We start from the raw sequence: 20,035 nt of genomic DNA, 5'->3' as shown, positions 1-20,035 counted from the left end.
GTGGCTACCTTCTCGCTGCTGGAAAATGCCCATCAAGCAGGAGTGTAGTTTTCCTTGTTACTACGTCCATACAAGAGTAGTAAGTCAAGGAGAAAAGTCAAGTATGGCAAGATCACTAGTCTTACTTCCTTGTTACTACGTCCATACAAGAGTAAGTCAAGGAGAAAAGTCAAGTATGGCAAGATCACTAGTCTTACTGCACTTAGCAAGATTTTAAAAGCAATTAAAATGATAAAAAAGAAAAACCCAGCCCTGCCCTAAAAGCAGGAAAAAATATGTAATGTGTATATACATTCCATAAAAATATACATGGGGAAATCTCTAGAAGCCTAAAAACAAAACACCAGTAAACCAAGCCACACTTAGAAAAATGAAAGCTGATTTTTATTTTATCAACAGCCATTCTTTAAACATGAACATGCATACGTAATATTCTACGCACACATCACAGTTTTTAACATTAGTTAATAAAGGTTAAACACACAACATACATCCTTACAAAAAAAGTCAAAATGCAAACTTAAAACTTTAAACAAAAGTCTTACTAATTTAAAAAAAGTTTGTGTTGGGTACCATTTGTACAACACAGTTAATTTAAACATTTTCATTTTGGCTGCACATGAAAAAAGCGGCAGTAGAAAATAAAGTCATTGAGGGTTTTTAAATAGCAGAATAGGCAGTTTTGCCATGCAGGAGAAGCAATATTAAATATTAGTTTTCAAAAAAAATCCACATTTAAAAATATTTAGTTCAAGTCACAGAATTTTTCTCAGTAGAGACCCCAATGCAATGCATAATTAGCTGCCTTAGATGGCCTGTTTGAAAGGACAACATCCCTTCAGAGTATAACTTTACTGATTTTGGCACAGAAAAGAAGTCTTAAGAACAAGAATATGATTAAAAAAGAGGGAGAGGAACAGAGGAAAGAAATAAAAAGCAAGAGTAAATGAGATAGTAATTGCAATCACTAAAAACTGTGCATTCTCAGTCACTGCAGAATACTGTCTTCTGTCTACAGCAGGTGCTACTCCAGAGCTGTCACTGCAGCATGGATTTAATCTGCTTGGAGGTAGTCTCATCATTCAAATGTTTCGTTGTGTACCTAAAAGGGAAAGCGTCAATTCAGGGAGTGAGCAAACAGACAGAACCCGCGTCAGGGTCTACAATTACGGTACGAGAGGCAACTGGCCAGGCAATCTTCTCTCACAAAATCATGCCTTTTCATTCCAGCTTTAACCCTATTCAGGTCCTGCTAGCTTATGCTCCTCTCACCTTTTAAACAGAAGATCCAATGGCCGTTTAACTTATTTAGAACTACCTGGTTAAATTCTAAAGTAACTTCTCACTCAGAGGAAAATAATTGCTGTCCTATATCAGGGGTTGGCAAATTAGAGCCCGTGGATCAGATCCAACCCACCACCTATTTTTGTAGGGCCTGTGAACTAAGCATATTTTTACATTTTTAAATGGCTGGGAGAAAAAGTCAAAAAATAGTATTTCGTGTTCACGCAGAAATTACATGAATTTCAAATTTCAGTGTTTATAACATTTTACTCTAACAGAGCCATGCTGATTCACTTAAGTACTGTCTATGGTTACCTTCTTGCTACAGCGGCAGAGCTGAATAGCTCTGACAGACAACACATGGTCTAAAAAGCCTAAAATACTTGCTTATTCTTTGGTCCTTTACAAAAAAAAGTTTGCCAACCCCTGTTCCATTCTGTATTTAAGACAGTTCAACTATTTCAGTTCTGTCATATCCCAAAATGTTTCAATTCTCTAAGTGCCTTATTTCCAGGCAGATGTGCTTTGTTTTAAATATGTAAATGCAAACTAAGAACCTAAAAAAGAATCACTAGGAGTGATGATTATTTTACGAGAAGATTCACCATAGGATTCTTTTTAATGGCAGAAATTCAATAAGCAGGCCTGCTGTGTGTCAGGCACTGTTCCAGGAGCTTACCACCTAGCAGAGGGAGAAAGATGATAATACACTACCCCTACAGAAGGGGTATTAGCAGCAAAGGAGGAAAGTACTGGTGGGGCCTTAGAGACAAAGAAAGACCAGGTCACGCAGACACTACAGGCCACAGCGAAGAGTTTCGAGATTATTCTGAGGTTAATGAAAGCCAGCGGAGGATGCTGAGCAAGGGGGTGATGTGCGGTTCCTCTCCGGTTGCTGAGGGAGAAGCGCAGGGAGAAGGAACAGCAGGGACCAGCCGGGGGGCTGGGAAGGCCCAGTGACCCAGGCTTGCACCGCATTAGGAGCGATGCCTGAACGGGGGGCACATTTTGGACATAATTCACACAGAACATTAATGCCGGATCAGTCAACCTGGTTCACAAGCATTTCACATATCTTTAAGAAATGTATCTCTTTAAGGAGATACACACGGATGGTCTCTCTGTGTTAAAGAAATTTAAACTCAATTCTCGTCAGGTTCATTTCATATCAATTTAAAAACTGAAGAAAGTACCTCAACTCAAGTAAATCCTTAGAGAGGTAAAGAGACAAATATGTGCTTCAGTAAGTCTGTGATATACTCTACAATTTTACTCAGAGGTCACCTCCATACTGTTCTCGTATTACAGAACAAGACACCAGCCTGGCACATAACAGGTACTCAATTAATATTTGTGGAAGGAAGACAAGAAGCTAAGCAGCTAGCCTGAAATAAAACTCCGTAAGGGAGAATTTTTACACTAAGTGGTAGGTGATGTAGCAAAGACTTAACCTTTCTGTTTTATTTCCCAAGTGCAGATAACACATATATCGCTATACATCATCCTACTGATGTCAGAAAATAAGAATTTTCAACATCCATTCCTTCATTTCTGTTGTTTCCATCTCCTTTACACAGCTGCACAGTGGAAAGAGCCAAGTAACAGGCACGACAAAATGTCAAGTGCAGAGTAAAGCATGACAACTCAGCAGTGGACTGTGCCCGTGCAGGAGTGCTGAGCGCCTTCCTCTCTACCCAGATATGAGCTCTCGCTCCCCCCGAGGGATGTGATCAGAGCCTCCTGGACAGAGCCAGTCCAGAGGCATGTCGCATCACCATCACACTCTTATCAAGAAAAGGCCAATGGCATCTAACATACGTGAAAATAACGTATGAACATGTATGGTATTATTTTACTTTATGCATAAACACAAAGTCCTTTTCCAAGTGCATACGACTTTTCTACTGAAGAAAAGCAACTATTATTTACGTTTCTTTTTAAACTTAATGAAGAAGGCAATTATCTAGCACTGAACCTAACTCCCAGCTCTAGCTTTCATTTTCTGTCTCTTTTTTAATCAAAGGCACTTGGTTCCATTTCCCCACCTGTAAAATGCAGACATGGCTCATTGCTTTCTCTTAAGCACATAGTATAAGCTGGTGCGAACTGTATCATTACCACAGAAAAGCACCCAAAATAGGCAACGTGTATATATATGCAACTACACTCCTATTTGAAACTTGGCTCTGAGGAAAATGATGGAGTGAGCATCTCTAATAAATAAGCTATTCACTAAAAGAAAATAATGCAGCACAAAAGTGTTCCATTTTGTAGAGGCAGAACTAACAGCACTCGCACAGCACTTTGGGAATTCCAAAATGCTTTCTTAACAGCACCTTCTTTGCTCTGAGTGAAGCAGATTAAGCGTTAGGTTGGTTTAGTCTGAGCAGTGTTTCTCAAAGTTTCAGCATTATCTACAACAGACAGGGTGTTTATCAAATGACGTGCCTGAGCCCCACCCCAGACGTAATGAAGAGACTCTGTGGAGGTGGTAACCTGGGAATCTGCACGTCCCTTTCCATCCAGATAATTCCAAAGTCCACTGAAGTTCAGTCTCATGGTACACCTAAGGCTCAATGATGTAGCATCAAGTATATGGGATTTCAAGAATAAAATCCTGCATTTGTAAATAGATTCCAATGCTTATTATTAGCTATATAATCTTTAAGCCTCTCAAGAGCTTAAGGTAACTACTGCATGATGGAGATACCCCCAACACCCCATGCCCACCACCTACCTCACTAAGCTGTGGTAAAGATTCAATAAAGCCACAGACATGAAATTGCATTGTAAATGTACAGTGACATAAAAATGATACTAATTATAACCACTACTACATAGCAACAAGTATACTGATAAACTTTACAAAACCTCCCAGGTGAAAATTAAGAACCAGACACAGAATATGTGTTTCACTATGAATAATAACAGTTCAAGAGTTCTCTCTGCAACAACCTTTTCTTTTCTGATTTCCATTATAGGTTTGGAAAGAAAACTGAAAACTGACAGGTGGCTCTCGCCTCAGTGGTGCTTCTCCTCCTCTTTCCCTCAGACACAGATCGCTGTGTGGGAGACTTCAGCACCCTTTCACTCACCGCGACCGCCCTCCTTTGCCTTACACCAAACTACTTTTACACTTTGAAAAATAAAGGTAAACTCTGAGTTTTTAAATTAATGTTTGAAGCACAGTCCCTTCAGGGTAAAGAAATATGTAATACTAAAGCCTCTTAGACCTCTATTACCTCTCACTTTAAAAAAATGTCCTGTCACTTGCTGGCTTTGGAAGAGTCTAACCAATCCGAAAGAAAGGGCCTGGGAGAAAAATCAGGCTGACTGGGACACAGGGAGTCCTCAGAAAGGGACCAAGTAGGAAAGATTCACACAACCATAAATATTGGTAAAACCAATGAGAAATCTCCAGAGTAAAAACTTAAGGTTTTTGATAGGCTTACGGTTGAAATAATTTGACATTGTAAGAATTTTGTTGTTGTTATATTACGTTCCTTAAGCGTTTGGTGTTCGTTTAGAATACAGCTCCTTTATTCAGCAGTCACTGCTTGTAGAATACTCTTCATCATCTTAATAAAATAATTTCATGGTTCCACTCAGCTGAAATACACATCCTAGATTTTGCTTTATGACTTACCAGGTGACGAAGTATCCAAAAGGAATAACAATCTGTTTTGCTCACAGAACATGTGGGGAATAAAATACTAAGCTGGAAATCATTTTATTCTATTATGTGAACTACAATGCACTGCAGTGAAAAGCAAAGACGGCCTATGACCTCAAAAAGTCACTAAAGGAGTATTTCTGCATTCGTATAATTTTTGTGTTCAAACACAAAATAATCAAGTAACAAGCAAATCATCTTTTTATGTTAAGGAAGTTATACTACCAATTAAATATCTGTAGTCAAGATATTATAATGTGCTGACATTTTCATCTAAAAATATTACAGGATTCTTAGGAGCTTCAGTAACTAAATCAAGTAAGTCTAAGCTGAGAAGACATCAAATAATGACTACTTTATTTTCATTGTAAGAAATATTACAAGAAATGCACAAAAATAAGAGATCTGTATTATGAACATAGCAATGTAATTATACTATATTAAGGGAAAAGAGTCAGTTATTAAACAGATTGTATGGTATTATTTTGTAAAAAGATAACTATTATATAGCGCTATGACTATATACAAGTGTTTAAAAAAGAAAAACTCTGGAAGGATATATACCAAAATGTTAACAGTGGTTTATTTCAAAATAGTGAGGTTTCATTATTTCCTTCTTTTTCTTTAAATTTTCCTGTTTTCTGAATTTTATTTACAATTATTTTCATTAAAAAACAAAAAATAAGCAATCCTCGCTTCAAGGGGGGCAAAAAGTGAAAGCCAAACTCTTTAGCAAAGAAATGAAGCTATTTTCATTTACACACACACACACACACATACACACACACTTATTATAAAAATATTGTTACCAATATCTGAAAGCAAGATTACCAATAAGCAAAATGAGCTCTTCACATTTCCAACATTTATATTCATGTGTTAGTCATATTTTGAAGCATTTTCTTAATACATTTGTTCTATACATATATACCTTTACATGTATACACACCTGAGAGCATTGAGAAGACCTTCTACACTATTAGGAGGCTGGTCCTTAAGAACTTTGATACAACCTTTCATCTAAGTAGAAAAGGAAACGGAAAAGGTAAAACATCGATTTTTCATCTAACATTCATTCTCAAAATAGTTAATACTTAAACCAGCTCCATAACTACGCACTCATGAGAAATTACACACTAGAAATGTCAAAATAATTATTCTTAGAATAGGGGAAAAAAATCTACCTAAGTGTTATTTTCAGTTTGTCAATCAAACAAAACTTTTTGGGAATCAAATCAGACAAACTGAAGCACCACCCACACTAATGGGAAAACTAAGGGTTTACTAAAGGGAGGACTTCCTGGAAAAGGTGTTGAGTAGCCTTTTAAAGGACAGAATGGACACACTTGTACGGAAAAAAGACACCTTCCAGGTAGACGAACCCCATGACAAAAGTAATAAAGTTCATCACATGCAGAGGACAATATTTTGCAGGGCCGAGATGACTCACACAGGGGAGTTTACAGAGGGCCTCGAAAGGCAGAAGGACTCATTTGGAACTGACAGGGATGGCAGGAACTCATTACAGGCTATTTTGAAAGGGAACAACTCAATGAAAATGATCTGTAAGGAAGATGAGCCTGATTATCGTGAAAAAGCATAACACAGTAGAAATACCATAGGCTTTGGAAGCCATGGAGATGTGGGTTCGGAATCCATGTACCATTCACTAGCAATTATATTACAAACCTCTCTAAACTTTACTTCTCTGCTAGTACAGGGAAAATAGCACCTATATCCTAAGAGTATTTTCAGAGTTAAATGAGAGAACAAATGTTAAAATTCCTGGGACACAGTAATCACTCAATAAATGTTGACTTAGTTCTCTTTACATAGAATAGATATGAGCGAAGGCAAGAAGACTGCCTAGTCATCAGTAGTCTACATGTGAAATGCAAAGAGCCTGAAGCCAGCTGTCAAAGGGTAACTGGAAGACAACTCTCAGTAAACTACAGGCTATAACTTTTATGAACCAGGTGTGAGAGCGAGGAGAGGACTTACGAAGCAGAGAAGCCCAGGCTACAGCCACAAAGCACTATGACCGGGAGGAGGAGGGAAAGATGCAGTCCTCAACTTTTTGCACTGAGGCACCTCGACTGGCTTTTAATATACATTTGTAAGTAAATCATTTAAAATGGGCTTTGGCCGAAGGAATGAAAGGATACAATAAAAAAAAATTTGTCTGATTATTTATTTACATATATTGCCAAATATGCAGAAGTATCACTTATCAGTACTGAGGAGATACTTTAAAAGACAGTACAGTTATCCTTCATTCATTCTATTCCATCTCTATGTAGGCTATAAGAAATACCACAACAGAGAGGAAACCAAAATCCACTATTATCACAAACTATAAAAATAAATTCTGTGACAGAGTGCAGCTTGCCAGCTCTTTAAATAAAAACCTATGGTTTCCACTTACGGAAATTATTGGTAATTATATAAAACAAATATAACTTACATCAATTTTTGAAGTTTTGGCAAATGCTCCCACTGGATGTACGTGGTCATAGAGTATTATGACGCCTACCATTACCCTCAAGCAGAATGACACTGTTTCTTCATTTGTAAATCTGCTTCTGTATTCCCTGGAGGATAGAAAAGATGGATGGATGAGGCACATCACAAACTCATGAGCTGACTGATGCTCAAAGTTGTATTCTATTGATATCTAAAAGGGACGCTAAGCTTATAGCCCCACCTTCTCTGCAATGAGATTCCCAGAGAAATGACGGGGGTGGAGCAGTTATCACTTACATATTCTGGTCTCTATATGCACGTCAGTATATTACCCCTTCTGCTTAGCGGAGATGAGACAATTTTAGAGAAATCAAAAGTGGCCCAGGGACTTCCCTGGTGGCACAGTGGTTGAGAATCCACCTGCCAATGCAGGGGACACGGGTTTGATCCCTGGTCCGGGAAGATCCCACATGCCGTGGAGCAACTCAGCTCATGCGCTACAACTACTGAGCCTGCGCTCTAGAGCCCTCGAGCCACAACTACTGAGCCCACGTGCTGCAACTACTGAAGCCTGCACGCCTAGAGCCAGTGTTCTGCAACAAGTGAAGCCACCGCAATGAGAAGCCCGTGCATTGTGACGAAGAGTAGCCCCCGCTCGCCATAACTAGAGAAAAGCCCGTGTGCAGTAACGAAGACCCAACGCAGCCAAAAACAAATAAAAATTTAAATAATTTATTTTTTTTTTAAAAAGTGGCCCGAAGTAAAAGTTTGGGGATGGGTGCTCTGAAAGGCTGTCACCAGCAATATGGTGAAAAAGCCACTAGCTTAACAGAGAAAGTACATTTGCTATTTAGGGGCTAAGCTGATATAAACACATTATTGTGTTTACTGGATTTTAATTTCCTAAAATTCAATTATATTCTTCTCTCAAATGGGAAAAAGGAAATAGCACTTTTGTCTACATAAAAGGCAGCATGGCATAGCAGAAAGAGTCCAGAACCAGAATGGAGACATCCAAGCACATGTGTGAGGTCAGCTACTGTGTATCAGTCCCTTCATGCCCCAGGATCTTACTGCCCTAGATGAGAATGATGATAATATGATGATTAGCAGCTGCCCTCTTACTTCATAAAGTTTTCCAATAAGATGAGTATATAATAGTGCTTTGGAAAATAAAAAGCTCCACAAAAACTAAAGTTATCTAGGAAAACCATATATTATTCAGGAACACAGGAGGAATTCTTTCTGCCTGCTGACAGGAAAAGCCAGACAGAAAACACTGTGGTACATGTTACAAATGGCTTGAGAGAGAGGAGAAACCTAGAAGAGAATTTAGCTGTGTTGGGTTTAAAAAAAAAAAAGAAGACTGAGACCTAATATTGGGAGAAAGGGATAAGTAGAACAACTCTAGCCCTCTAGGAAAAAAGGGCAAAGTTCTCTATGAAAAGGGAACGATAATGTTTATGAGAGGCATAACCAGATGCGCTTTTAAGCTCTTCCCCTACTCCCAAAAAAGCACCAAAAAATCCCTATTCTGAAGAGTCTGACTGGTCTGACACACCTGAAAATCAAATGTACTTTATATGTTTAACTAGAACTTACATTAAGCTGTCAAATTATTTTAGTTTTGTTCATATGTTAGCATTACATACTTGGGATATACTTAATTTCCACCTTCCAAATACAACTTATTCACATCTGGACAATCATTTCAACAGGACTGTTCAAGTGAAAAAGATCAGTGAATACTCACGGTGTTTCAAGCATGACTCTGCACACACTAGCCATGGTGCTTAGACAATCTGTGGTATTTTCTATTGGTAAATTTTTATTCTGTAAAAGTGTATGGAGAACAAAAAAAGTAAGAGTGACAGTTATTACTCAAGAAAAATTTAAAATCTAGCAAAACATGAAAAATTAGCAACTTTAAAATTTGGTCCCTACTCTTAATTTTGTTAAAAAATGCACTAGATTCTAGGTACTGTTCTAAGCTCTGAGGATACAGCTATGAGCAAAAGAGCTAAAAGCCTCCTTTCTCCCAAGAAGCCCTTACATTCTAGAGCTGAGTGGAAACAACCACAATACGCAGACAAGGCCTCATAGCCACAAGGTACTTGGAGTTGATGCTACAAGTACTGGGAAGTCACTGGAAACATTTTAAGCAGAGGAAGGGAATGTGGTTTATGTCTTAAGAAGATTACTTGGCTGCTCTTTGGAGAAAGGACTGCAGTGGGTCAAGAGTGGAAGAAGTAAGAACAGTCAGAGCAGGAATGCAGAAATGCAAGTGAGAAGTGGTGGGCTGATCTAGAGAGGTAGCTAGAGGTAGCAAAGGGTTAAGTTTTCAGATTCAGGGTATATCTTGTAAGAAGAGCCAATAAGACTGCCTTGCCTGATGGAGTGGATGTACGGGGTGAGATAAAGGAAGCAATTCAGGATGATAATCCTTAAGTTATCTGCTTGCACAGTGTTACTGTTAGTTGAGATAGGGAAAACTGGAGAAAAGGCGGGATTGGGAAAAACAATCAAGACTTCGGTTTGGTCATGGTACTACTGAGGTGTGGCTTATACATCCAAAGGGCGACTGCAAACAGGCGGTAGATGTGCACACATGGGCCTCAGGGAAGAGGACCAGACCCCGTGCACAAACTGCATCTCAGTCTATCAGCTTAGATGGTCTTTAAAGTCATGGTCTCGCTCAGATCATCCTATCTTCAGACAGGCAGAAGAGTAACAATGCTTACCTCTGATACAAATTTTGTTGTGGCATCACTTAAGGTTTTCAGCATTGGGGTTGCCTCAGCATAAAACAAAGACATTCGATTTGCCAATTCATTATTTACTTCATTTTCTCCTTCTGCCTGTGTGGAAAATAAAGACACTTGATATCAGCTCATAAGTTATTAAATAATATTATAAAAGAGCCTAGGCAGGGTGCCCATCTAATGCTTGTTAAATTAATCTAATAAATACTCTTATATTTTAGACCCTCAAATGCACACAATACTTAAATACTCTTTAAAAATAAAAAGATTAAAAATAATATTAAGCCATTTTAAAAAAGATTAACTTTTTAAAAAATATTTTAAATGATATTAAGCAATTAAATAAAACCTTGATGGGCTGCCTACTGTATACAAGGGGTCATCCTAAATGCTATGGAGGATGGAACGATGCCTAGGACATCGTACCTGCCTCTATTAGGAGCACATAAGTACCCACACAGCAGCCACAATAACATGCTAAGAGACAAGGGATGAAAGGGGGGGTGGGGGGAAGACTAAGTTAGACTGGAAGAAACTAAACTGGACTCATGGAAGAGTTTTTTTGTAGGTGATGACGGACAGGCACACAAGGTATTCCAACCAGTCAGGCGGAAGAGCATGCTTTCAAATGCTTGGTAGAGTGTAAGTCAATGTAGTCAGTGTAATAAGGGACAGCAACTACTGAAAGAAGGGCTGGAAAGCAAAGCTGGGGTAGGACTAAATCCTAGCTTAAGTGAAATCCTAGCTTAAGGTCATATTTTTCTTCTATATGTAATGGGGAGCCACTTACAGTGTCAAAAGAAAGGAATAACAATTCAGTCAATCTTCTAAATAAATTTAACTAATGATAGTGGGCAGATTGTACCAAAAAGAGACTGTATGTCAGAAAATACGCTCTACAGCTATTATAGAATGGTTGCCAAAAAGAAAGTGGGTATTAGGCTCTCAACTGGGATAGAAGTACAAAGAGATGGAAAGGGGGGCAGTGAAGAGATGTGAGAGAGATGTCACTTGACAACGACTGGATTTACCTATAATTACTGAGAGCAAAAGACAGTACAACGATGATTTCAATGCCTTTGCCCTTGATGCATGGCAGGATGGCTATAATAGAGGATTGGGTGATTTTATTTCATTTTATTTTACATGGTGAGTATGAAAAAGACAGATGATAAGGTCAGCCTCACAGAAGAAACCAAACTAATGCATATACCAGAGGCTTCATGGAAAAGAAATCTTTCTTCCAATCCAGGCCTGTCTTAGAGCAGCTACTTCATAAAATATTTATTCAATGGTCTCCTTTGGTTGTTTTTTCTTTTAACCTCTTATGCCACTTATCACTCCTTACAATCTTATATAGTATTTCTTTATTAAACTATCTACTTGAGGCCAGGCCTGACCCTAGGAATTTTCTATTTTTCATACCAATTAGCACAATATATTGATAGGTCCTCAAAATATCTAGAGAAAAAGATAGTATTTTCTTCATATTTAAGGTTTTACTTATGGCATTTGACATGCTGGAGAAAAGGGTACTAAACAGCTTAAAATGAGGAGAAGTCAAGATGCTAACAAACCAGAAGAGAAGCTATGCTAGCCAAGCAACAGGCACAGAAGCCATTTCTCACACAGCCATGTCAGACACGGACAAGCTCGACGTCCAGGACCTCACTTTCCCATCCTGCCAGTGTTAGTATTTCTCCTGTCCCTGGTCAGTTTCTCCCCAGGACTCTTCCATTCTAAGAATATGGGGACAAATAACTCATAACCACTAATTCACACAATTTTTGTGCAGTTAAAATGAGAATACAAAGAGAAATTTTTAAGTATCAACATTATATAGGCAAAAAGCAATTTTACTGGATTACTTATGGAATCAGGGCCTGGGTGGAAAAATAGGTAAAAACAATATGGTCTGCTACATTTTGCTCTTTCTTCCCACAGCTGTGGATGCCCATAATTACTAACTTTACTACTAGCTTTAGCTTTACCTGAATGAATGAATGCATGAGCAAAAGATTAAACTGAACAAACTGAGAACTGAATTATTATTACCACCCTGTAATTCAAAGCATTAACTTACTGGAACATTATTAATCCTCATACGACTCAGTGTCCTTCTGTAATAGCTGAAATCATTCTGTATGGCAGGATTTGTCATCTAAAGAAGATATTTATGAAAGAAAAAGGTATTATTTACTAAATATGGTACACAAATTAAGCGAAAGATATACTAGTCATAATTAGTTAAGTAACATTCCCTAATTTGTAATATCATCCAATATGACTACTGCACTTAAGTTACATAACACCGTGTTCAGTCACTACTGAACACAGGAGAACATGCACACTGTTTTTCAGTCAGTCAGTATACTTTCTTTCTTTCTTTTCATTAATTTCAGGTAATATACTAAAAGTCTGTTTACCAAAAATGATATTACCAAATAAACAGAAACAAAAAGGAATGTGTAGGCACTTATTTTGGGTTATTACAATAAAGTATATATAGGGTCAACAGGGCAATCTTCAAACAGACTAAAACTTTATATACGAATCATTTGTGCTCAAAGTATTAATAAAAGAGAATAATTGTCTATGATACAGTGTTGATAAAAAGCTGCAGTTAGGAATCCAGCTCTTCCACTTTCTAGACAAGATACCTGAGGTGCTGAAAAGTCAAAGGACCTGCTTCATAACTGGTTACCGTGCCAGAGCCTAAAGTGGAACTAAGGTCTCCTGACATGGAATTTAGTGCTTCTTTCTTTACACTCTCACTCCTTCCAGCAAAAAGGACATTTATAGGTAGGTAGGTAGGTAGATGGAAGGAGGGTGGTGAGAAAGAGAGAGGGAGGGAGATGGGTGAGAGAAAGAAAAAGTATCTTAACATTTTTATATAGAAGAATGTTGAAAAAAGTGGGGATGAGCAGAAAAAATATATTAGAAAAAGCCAGTATTGTTGTTTCAGACATGATTTTTAAAATGAAGTTAAATGAAAACTGATGGACTTCCCTGGTGGTCCAGTGGTTAAGAATCCGCCTGCCAATGCAGGGGACACGGGTTCAATCCCTGGTCCAGGAAGATCCCACATGCTGCGGAGCAACTAAGCCCGTGTGCCACAACTACTGAGCCTGTGTTCTAGAGCCTGCGAGTCGTAACTAGTGAGCCCGCGAGCCACAACTAATGAAGCCCACGCGCCTAGAGCCTGTGCTCCACAACAAGAAAAGCCACCGCAATGAGAAGCCCGCGCATCACAATGAATAGCCCCTGCTCGCCGCAACTAGAGAAAGCCTGTGCGCAGCTATGAAGACACAGTGCAGCCAAAAAATAAATAAGTAAAATAAATTAAAAAATGAAAACTGAATATTGGGTAATTTGCTGTTTGCTATGTATATACCAAAAGGCCTGCGTAAGTGTTAAATCCGGCATTTTTGCTAAGGACCAGCAGGCATTTAAACACATTTTGAAAAGGTCTCCAGGCATCTCCTCCTAGTGCTCTTTGAAAGACTCTTGATTTCCGTAACAATGAGAACCAGCAGAACAATCCTACCTTGAGTTCATCAAACCGGAGTGTAAAATGAAGAATTTCTGCAAACTGTTTAGCAAGAGCCTGCTCTCGCTCTAGATGCTGGGTAGGAGAATACGGGGTACTTGTCAAGGCTCCCAGAAGACCTCTTAATGCTGCTTCTAAAGAAAAAAAGATTAAAATGTTGTTTGTACCTGATATTTGTTTATTAAAACGTGAGCGATTTTTAAATGTTTTGACTTCAATTCCCATAAAAGTAAGGTCTCTTTAAAAGCCAGATTCTAAATGTAACACTCAAACTGAATACTGTTTACTAGAATAGAAACCCTGAAGTGACTAACTCAATTTCTGTAAACACAAATTCAAAATCATGTGGAATGTGAATGAGATACCAGGATCAAAGGACAAATTTTATATTATTTTCACATTCTACTGTGTTGATTTTTATGAAATGGTAACTGTTACTACAGCTGAGTAACTTCTTCAAGGGCACTGTGGCCACAGAGACAAATCGGTACATGGGTGTGAATGAATTACCAACTTCACATACTTTGAATATACTGTTTATTTATAAACACAAACTGCTTTCTTTCAGTTACTAAAGGAAACCAAATATTTGGTTTAATAATTAGCTCTCTTCAGTGTTTTAGAACTTGGTATCTCAGGACCATAATATAAATATTCTAATTTATTATATAAATAAAACCGTTCCTTTGAAACAACTGCTACTTTTGGAATGCCAGACGTAGCAGTTTATTTTATATTCCATTTAAAAATGGAAATACTGACTGCACTTCAAAAAAAAAATCACAGAAATCAAACTATTTCAGTTACAGAATCAGAAAACAATGGTAGATCCTGCTCAGAGAAAACAAGAGCTTACAGAGTTAGACGGTCATCTGATGTTTAGGAATAAATGTTCGATTAATAAATATTTATTAGTGATAACAAATTTATGTCAGATCATCAACCTTTCACTTAAAAAATACCAACTCTACCGTTTATGAAGACCCAATTATGAACCAACATTCATACTTACGCATTTAACCTAGTCTGTCATTTAACTTTCACCATCAACTGTGACATCGGCATTACAGATGGATAAACTGAGTTTCAGAGGTTAGACCCCCAAGGGTATAGCTCATAAATGCCAGGTGTTTCTGATTTCACAGCCCTATTTTTTCCACCATAATAAGCTGTTTCTCACAAAAAGCGACATTCTAACTAGCCTTCTGCAACCTTATAAAAGATTAATTTACTGATCAGTACCAACAGTAAGTACTCCTTATGTGTCTATTATATGGCAGGTACTGAGCTAGACACTATTTGTAATCCACACAGTAACTCCAAATGTCAGCTACTATCCTTTTCTTTATGTAAGTCAGAAAATGTACTGATGGTCTAACATGTGCCAGGCACTGGGGGAAGATGAAGATGGACATGCCCTAGGCCCACACAGCGCCTAATGATACAGAGAAGAGAGACAACTTACTACAGCTGGGATGTGTGTTAAGAAGGAGAAGGGCACGGCACCGTGGAAAGGTATAAAACCGGGACCTTACCTAGTTCAAGACTCAGGAAAAGACCTCCCTGAATACATGACATCTGGGCTGAGACTGGACTGTGCACTAAGAATGAGCAGGGGTTTGCCAATAGGGCAGGGAGCCAGATCCTGAACTGAGAAGAGCGTGACACAGTAGAGAAACGCACAACAACCAGTACAGGGGAATGGAGAGGCAAGAAGGAGAGGAACCTAAGACTAAAACAACACGAGGACCATCTGTGTGCCATATTAATAAGCACCCTGGCCATGTCATCATAATGTCCCTGGAGAAACTATTTAAGCAGGGTAGTGACATCATCAGATTAGCATTTAATAACTCCACTTCATCTGCAGTGTGGAGAACACACTGTGGGAGTATGGATGGCTTCTAGAGGTGCAAGAGTGGACGTGAGGATCAATTAAAAGGAAAAAACTTTTGGCTCTTCTGAAAAATGGCTTACTTCTCCCACTACTCATCTCATGTGTCAGCATTAATGTAAGTGGAAAACAAAGTTTGAGAGATGTGAGAACAGGAAAAACCATTTTAAAAACAAAAACAAAAAACACCAATACTGTTACAAGCTGTTAAAGAAAAAAGAAATTCTCATTTGCTGGATTTGATCCAGCCTCAGGGCAAAGTCCAGCATCTACAGTGCTCACCGCTCCGGGGAATGGGAGACACTCCTCAGCCCCACACTGAGGGGTGAGTCAGGTCATGGCTGACCTGAGATGGCCAATGACCGGGGAGAACTTCTGTCCGTGAACGGCTCAGTCCTCAGTGGCACATCTCCCATGAAAGAGAAACTCAAAATGATAAGGCTGCTTACTTGCCTTTGAAGCAGCTAGATCAGCCCGGGGCCCTCTGCTGATACAAGACAGTCCTACTAGACTACAGTGCCCTGCGACAAGAGGGGAATCAGAGACAGAGGATCTCAGAAGGTGGCTCCGGTCTCTGGCTGAGTTAGAAAGAAAGGGAGGTCAAAGAACAGATGATGTAGGGATTGGTCTCTCTGATGAAGCTCCTGAAACAAAATGATGTGGTTATAACTCTTACAAAAGGTAGACGCCAAGGAGGAAATTAGTGGACTACTTAAGCCCTAAATTCTGGAAAGCATTAGCTGGTAAACCAGTGCAGAAGCCAAAGCTATGTAAGAAGGCTGCAAGGAAGAGACTGAACGGAGAAATAATGACAGATCAGTCCACAAAGTAGATCCAGAAGGGGAAACAACGGATGACTAGGAAGAGAAGGCTCCTTTACAGACAAGAGCCATATATTCGCACCTACTGCCAACCATCCACTATCAAAGAGCAGTCTTTGAATCCCCAGAAGAGAACCCAAAGGATATGGAGTGCGGGGGATCTGAAACAGCCAAGAGGTAATACCACCATTGTGGGCAATTCAGAACTTTTTGAACAAATTTTGATAAATTTAGCCCAGTGAAAAGGAGTCAACACGTTGGATAGACTCACTCACTATGACCCCTGGAGGTGGCCCCAATAAGCCCCTGGAACAGGAAGACTGAGGAGACACAAAGCAGTTTATGTACTGTCTGGCCACAAAACCTTCGCTCAGATAGCTGCCTCAACTGGGAAGGCCTCAGACTGAAACAAGCAAGTACAGGATGTTTCCCGTGCCAGCAAGGTTAAACCATGTTGGCAAAGCTCAGTGTCTTCCAAATTAGTCAAGTGGTCCCTTCCCTGTCCCTCTATAAATATGCAAACCAGCAAGGGATCAGGGTCCCTCTTCTGGAGTACACCCCATGGTTTATCTGTAGTGCTTGAACCAAGCAACCTTCTTGGAATTCTGAAGGACCATGTGTGTCTTCACAGCTGTGCGGTATTCTGTGTGCTGTTTGTGGTGTTTATCCTCATCTCTGGCTCAACAGTGAGGTAGGAAGAAAAGAGACAACAGAGGTTAAGTGGACTTAAAGCAGAGGGTTCAACTGACTGGAGGTCCAGATAGGATACTGAAGCTCAGAGAATTTAAATGATGTAGCCAAGGCCACACAGCTAATAACTGCAAACAGAGGAATTCAAACACAGGCCATTATGCCTTGAAAGCCTAAAATCCATTATTATTGCTTCTCCTGAATATCCAACACATATTTGATATATCAGATGTACGTACTCATTTATCTATCACTTGCTCACTCATTCAACATTGAGCTCCTATCACGTGCAAGCAAAGACATGTACCCTGTCAGCAAGGAAACTGGAAATATTATAAACCAGGTTATTGGCCGAGAGATGAGGAGTAAACCACCAGATCTTAAATTTGTACTTTGTTCATACCTTTACAGAAGCCCTAGACTACACAATGAAGGTTCAAGGCTCCCACACGACAGAATAAAAAACTGATAGCTTTCTGCTATTACCTGTGTTACTATATCCTCTGCTGAAACGGAACCCAGCACCTGTGCCGAAACACACAACACTAACCTGATGTAATTCCAGTAGTTAAAATATGAGAAAATACGTAAGCCTGATGGGTTTGGCCTATTTTATAATTATTATTATTTTTTTTTACTGGCAAATGCTAAGAAACCAAGATGAACTTGAGTAGGACCTGAGCGGCATCTAAAGCCATTTAACTTCGAAAGCGTCTAGGAACGAGCAGCACAGCAAAACCCTAAATAAGTCATGAAGATAACTAAAATGGAAAGACCTAGGCTCTCTGAGGTTACAAAGCTACAGACTACGTAGATACTTGACTGAAAGAACTGACTGTCATGCTCGAGGAAAATAATTTATAATTCTTATTTCTAGTAAGAAAAGGCCAATTTAGGGCTTCACTGGTGGCGCAGTGGTTGAGAGTCCTCCTGCCGATGCAGGGGACACAGGTTCGCGCCCCAGTCCGGGAAGATCCCACATGCCGCGGAGTGGCTGGGCCCGTGAGCCATGGCCGCTGAGCCTGCGCTCCGCAACGGGAGAGGCTCACAACAGTGAGAGGCCCGCAAAAAAAAAAAAGGACAATTTACACAAACACTTCTGTCTCAACTATTATTTGTCTTTGCATTTAACAGTGTATACTGCATCTAAGGAAAAATAGCAATTCTCTTACTTTTTAAAAAATATGCGCTTTTTAAAAAAAAACACAGAACTTCACAGGACTTCCCTGCTGGCACAGTGGTTAAGAATCCGCCTGCCAATGCAGGGGACACGGGTTCGAGCCCTGGTCCGGGAAGATCCCATATGCCGCAGAGCAATTAAGCCCGTGTGCCACAACTACTGAGCCCTCGCTCTAGAGCCCATGAGCCACAACTACCGAGCCTGCACGCGGCAACTACTGAAGCCCGCATGCCTAGATCTCGTGCTCCGCAACAAGAGAAACCACCGCAATGAGAAGCCCACGCACCGAAATGAAGAGTAGCTGTGGCTCACCACAACTAGAGAAAGCCTGCACAGCAACGAAAACCCAACGCAGCCAAAAATAAATAAATAAATATTTAAAAAATTAAAAGCTCAAATTAAAAAAAATAATAATAGAACTTAAACTTTGAAGCAGAAGTTGTAAACACAAATGGCCAAGTAGCTAATATAAAGACATAAAGAGAGCAAGATATAAAAAACCAGGATGCAGTAGAGACCCACTGCAAACTAGAAAGTACACGCCCTAACTACTGGACACAGAGTCAGTTTGCCACTTAGCTTCGCCAATTGAGAGGCAGATCCATTGCTCAACTGCTGGCTAAGCTATTGATTTTTCCAAAGCAACTGAAGACTTAAAACACACACAACACATATAATTACCAATTTTAAAACCTGGCAATTAATCAGGAATTTTTAAAAACCATGTGGGCCAAACAAACCGTGTCTCAGGTCTAAATTTAGCTTATGAGCCGCCAGTTGACTTCTATCTTACAGTACTGGTTTCCTTATCAAATTGTATGTACTCATTTAGAATATATAACACATTTTTATGATTCAAAAAGCAAAACTATATAAAAACATGTATCAAAAACTTAAACTGAAATGTTTCAAATTTCTGACACATCTATACCACTCCTCCCCTATGCTCCCAACTTCACAAAGTTTACATCTTTCAAATTACACAAGCAGCTAGAGAGCTAAATCTTACCTGTTCTACCTCCTCCTTCTCCAAGAAAAAGAACTCCAATTTTGCTTATTCACTGTATTAAAGGCACAATTCTGATCTCTGAATAATTGTTCCCACGTGAGGGCAGAAGCAGATGGTCATGAATTCTTGTTACTTAATGACGCCCTCGATAACTTCGCATATAACATTAGCTTCCTATTTCTCATCTCGTACAGCTTTAGGTACATGAACTGATCATAACCAGCCATGATCTTAAGAGCACAAAAATCTAAATAACCCAGGAGACCTCGGATTAGTTCCCACATATGGGAAAGGATGTGCTATGGAGCTGGAGAGAAATTCTACCAAGCTGTTTCCCACAGTAGGACCCTTTAAGCTGCAAAAAATCAGAAATTTCCTTACGGAAGTCAAAATTTGTTGAGAAAAATGGTCTAAATAAATTGAACACCTGGTTGAACAGGATGATAGGAAGATTATGCTATAATCTCATAGTCTACCAAGCTGCTTTACTTATGAAACATATAAATTTAGCAGTATGAACACAAAATACTGTAAATAACTTCCAGTATCAGTAACTGTCTTTCTCACTAGGCAAGTCATAATGACAAAACTTTCAACTTACCTAACCTCTGAGAAAACTCATAAAATTTCTTTAATTTGCCTACTAGTGGAACAACTGCACCCCATGCCTTCTCTTGCAACTTCTCATCTGCTGGATGCTGGATGGCCT

General features: G+C 39.2%; 1 protein-coding gene across 7 annotated transcripts in view; it reads right to left on the bottom strand.

Moving 5' to 3' along the window:
* Nucleotides 1–362: 362 nt before the first annotated feature.
* The window catches only part of CYRIB (CYFIP related Rac1 interactor B), a 154,122-nt gene continuing 134,449 nt past the window's right edge, over nucleotides 363–20,035 (bottom strand). For all 7 annotated transcript variants that reach the window (XM_089898520.1, XM_022554091.2, XM_089898521.1 and 4 more), the window contains 8 exons: nucleotides 19,928–20,033; nucleotides 13,730–13,866; nucleotides 12,266–12,343; nucleotides 10,162–10,278; nucleotides 9,174–9,253; nucleotides 7,422–7,548; nucleotides 5,907–5,977; nucleotides 363–1,102 (listed from right to left, as the gene is read on the bottom strand). In XM_089898520.1, coding sequence (XP_089754646.1) covers nucleotides 1,039–1,102; nucleotides 5,907–5,977; nucleotides 7,422–7,548; nucleotides 9,174–9,253; nucleotides 10,162–10,278; nucleotides 12,266–12,343; nucleotides 13,730–13,866; nucleotides 19,928–20,033 — 780 coding nt within the window. In that variant the 3' untranslated portion in view covers nucleotides 363–1,038. The remainder of the gene's footprint in view (nucleotides 1,103–5,906; nucleotides 5,978–7,421; nucleotides 7,549–9,173; nucleotides 9,254–10,161; nucleotides 10,279–12,265; nucleotides 12,344–13,729; nucleotides 13,867–19,927; nucleotides 20,034–20,035) is intronic.

Source organism: Delphinapterus leucas, chromosome 17, assembly GCF_059928025.1.
Source record: "Delphinapterus leucas isolate spDelLeu-1000000601 "Yukka" chromosome 17, BTC_Dleu_Yukka2, whole genome shotgun sequence".
NCBI lineage: Eukaryota > Metazoa > Chordata > Mammalia > Artiodactyla > Monodontidae > Delphinapterus > Delphinapterus leucas.
This window is presented reverse-complemented; position numbering and strand designations above follow the sequence as displayed.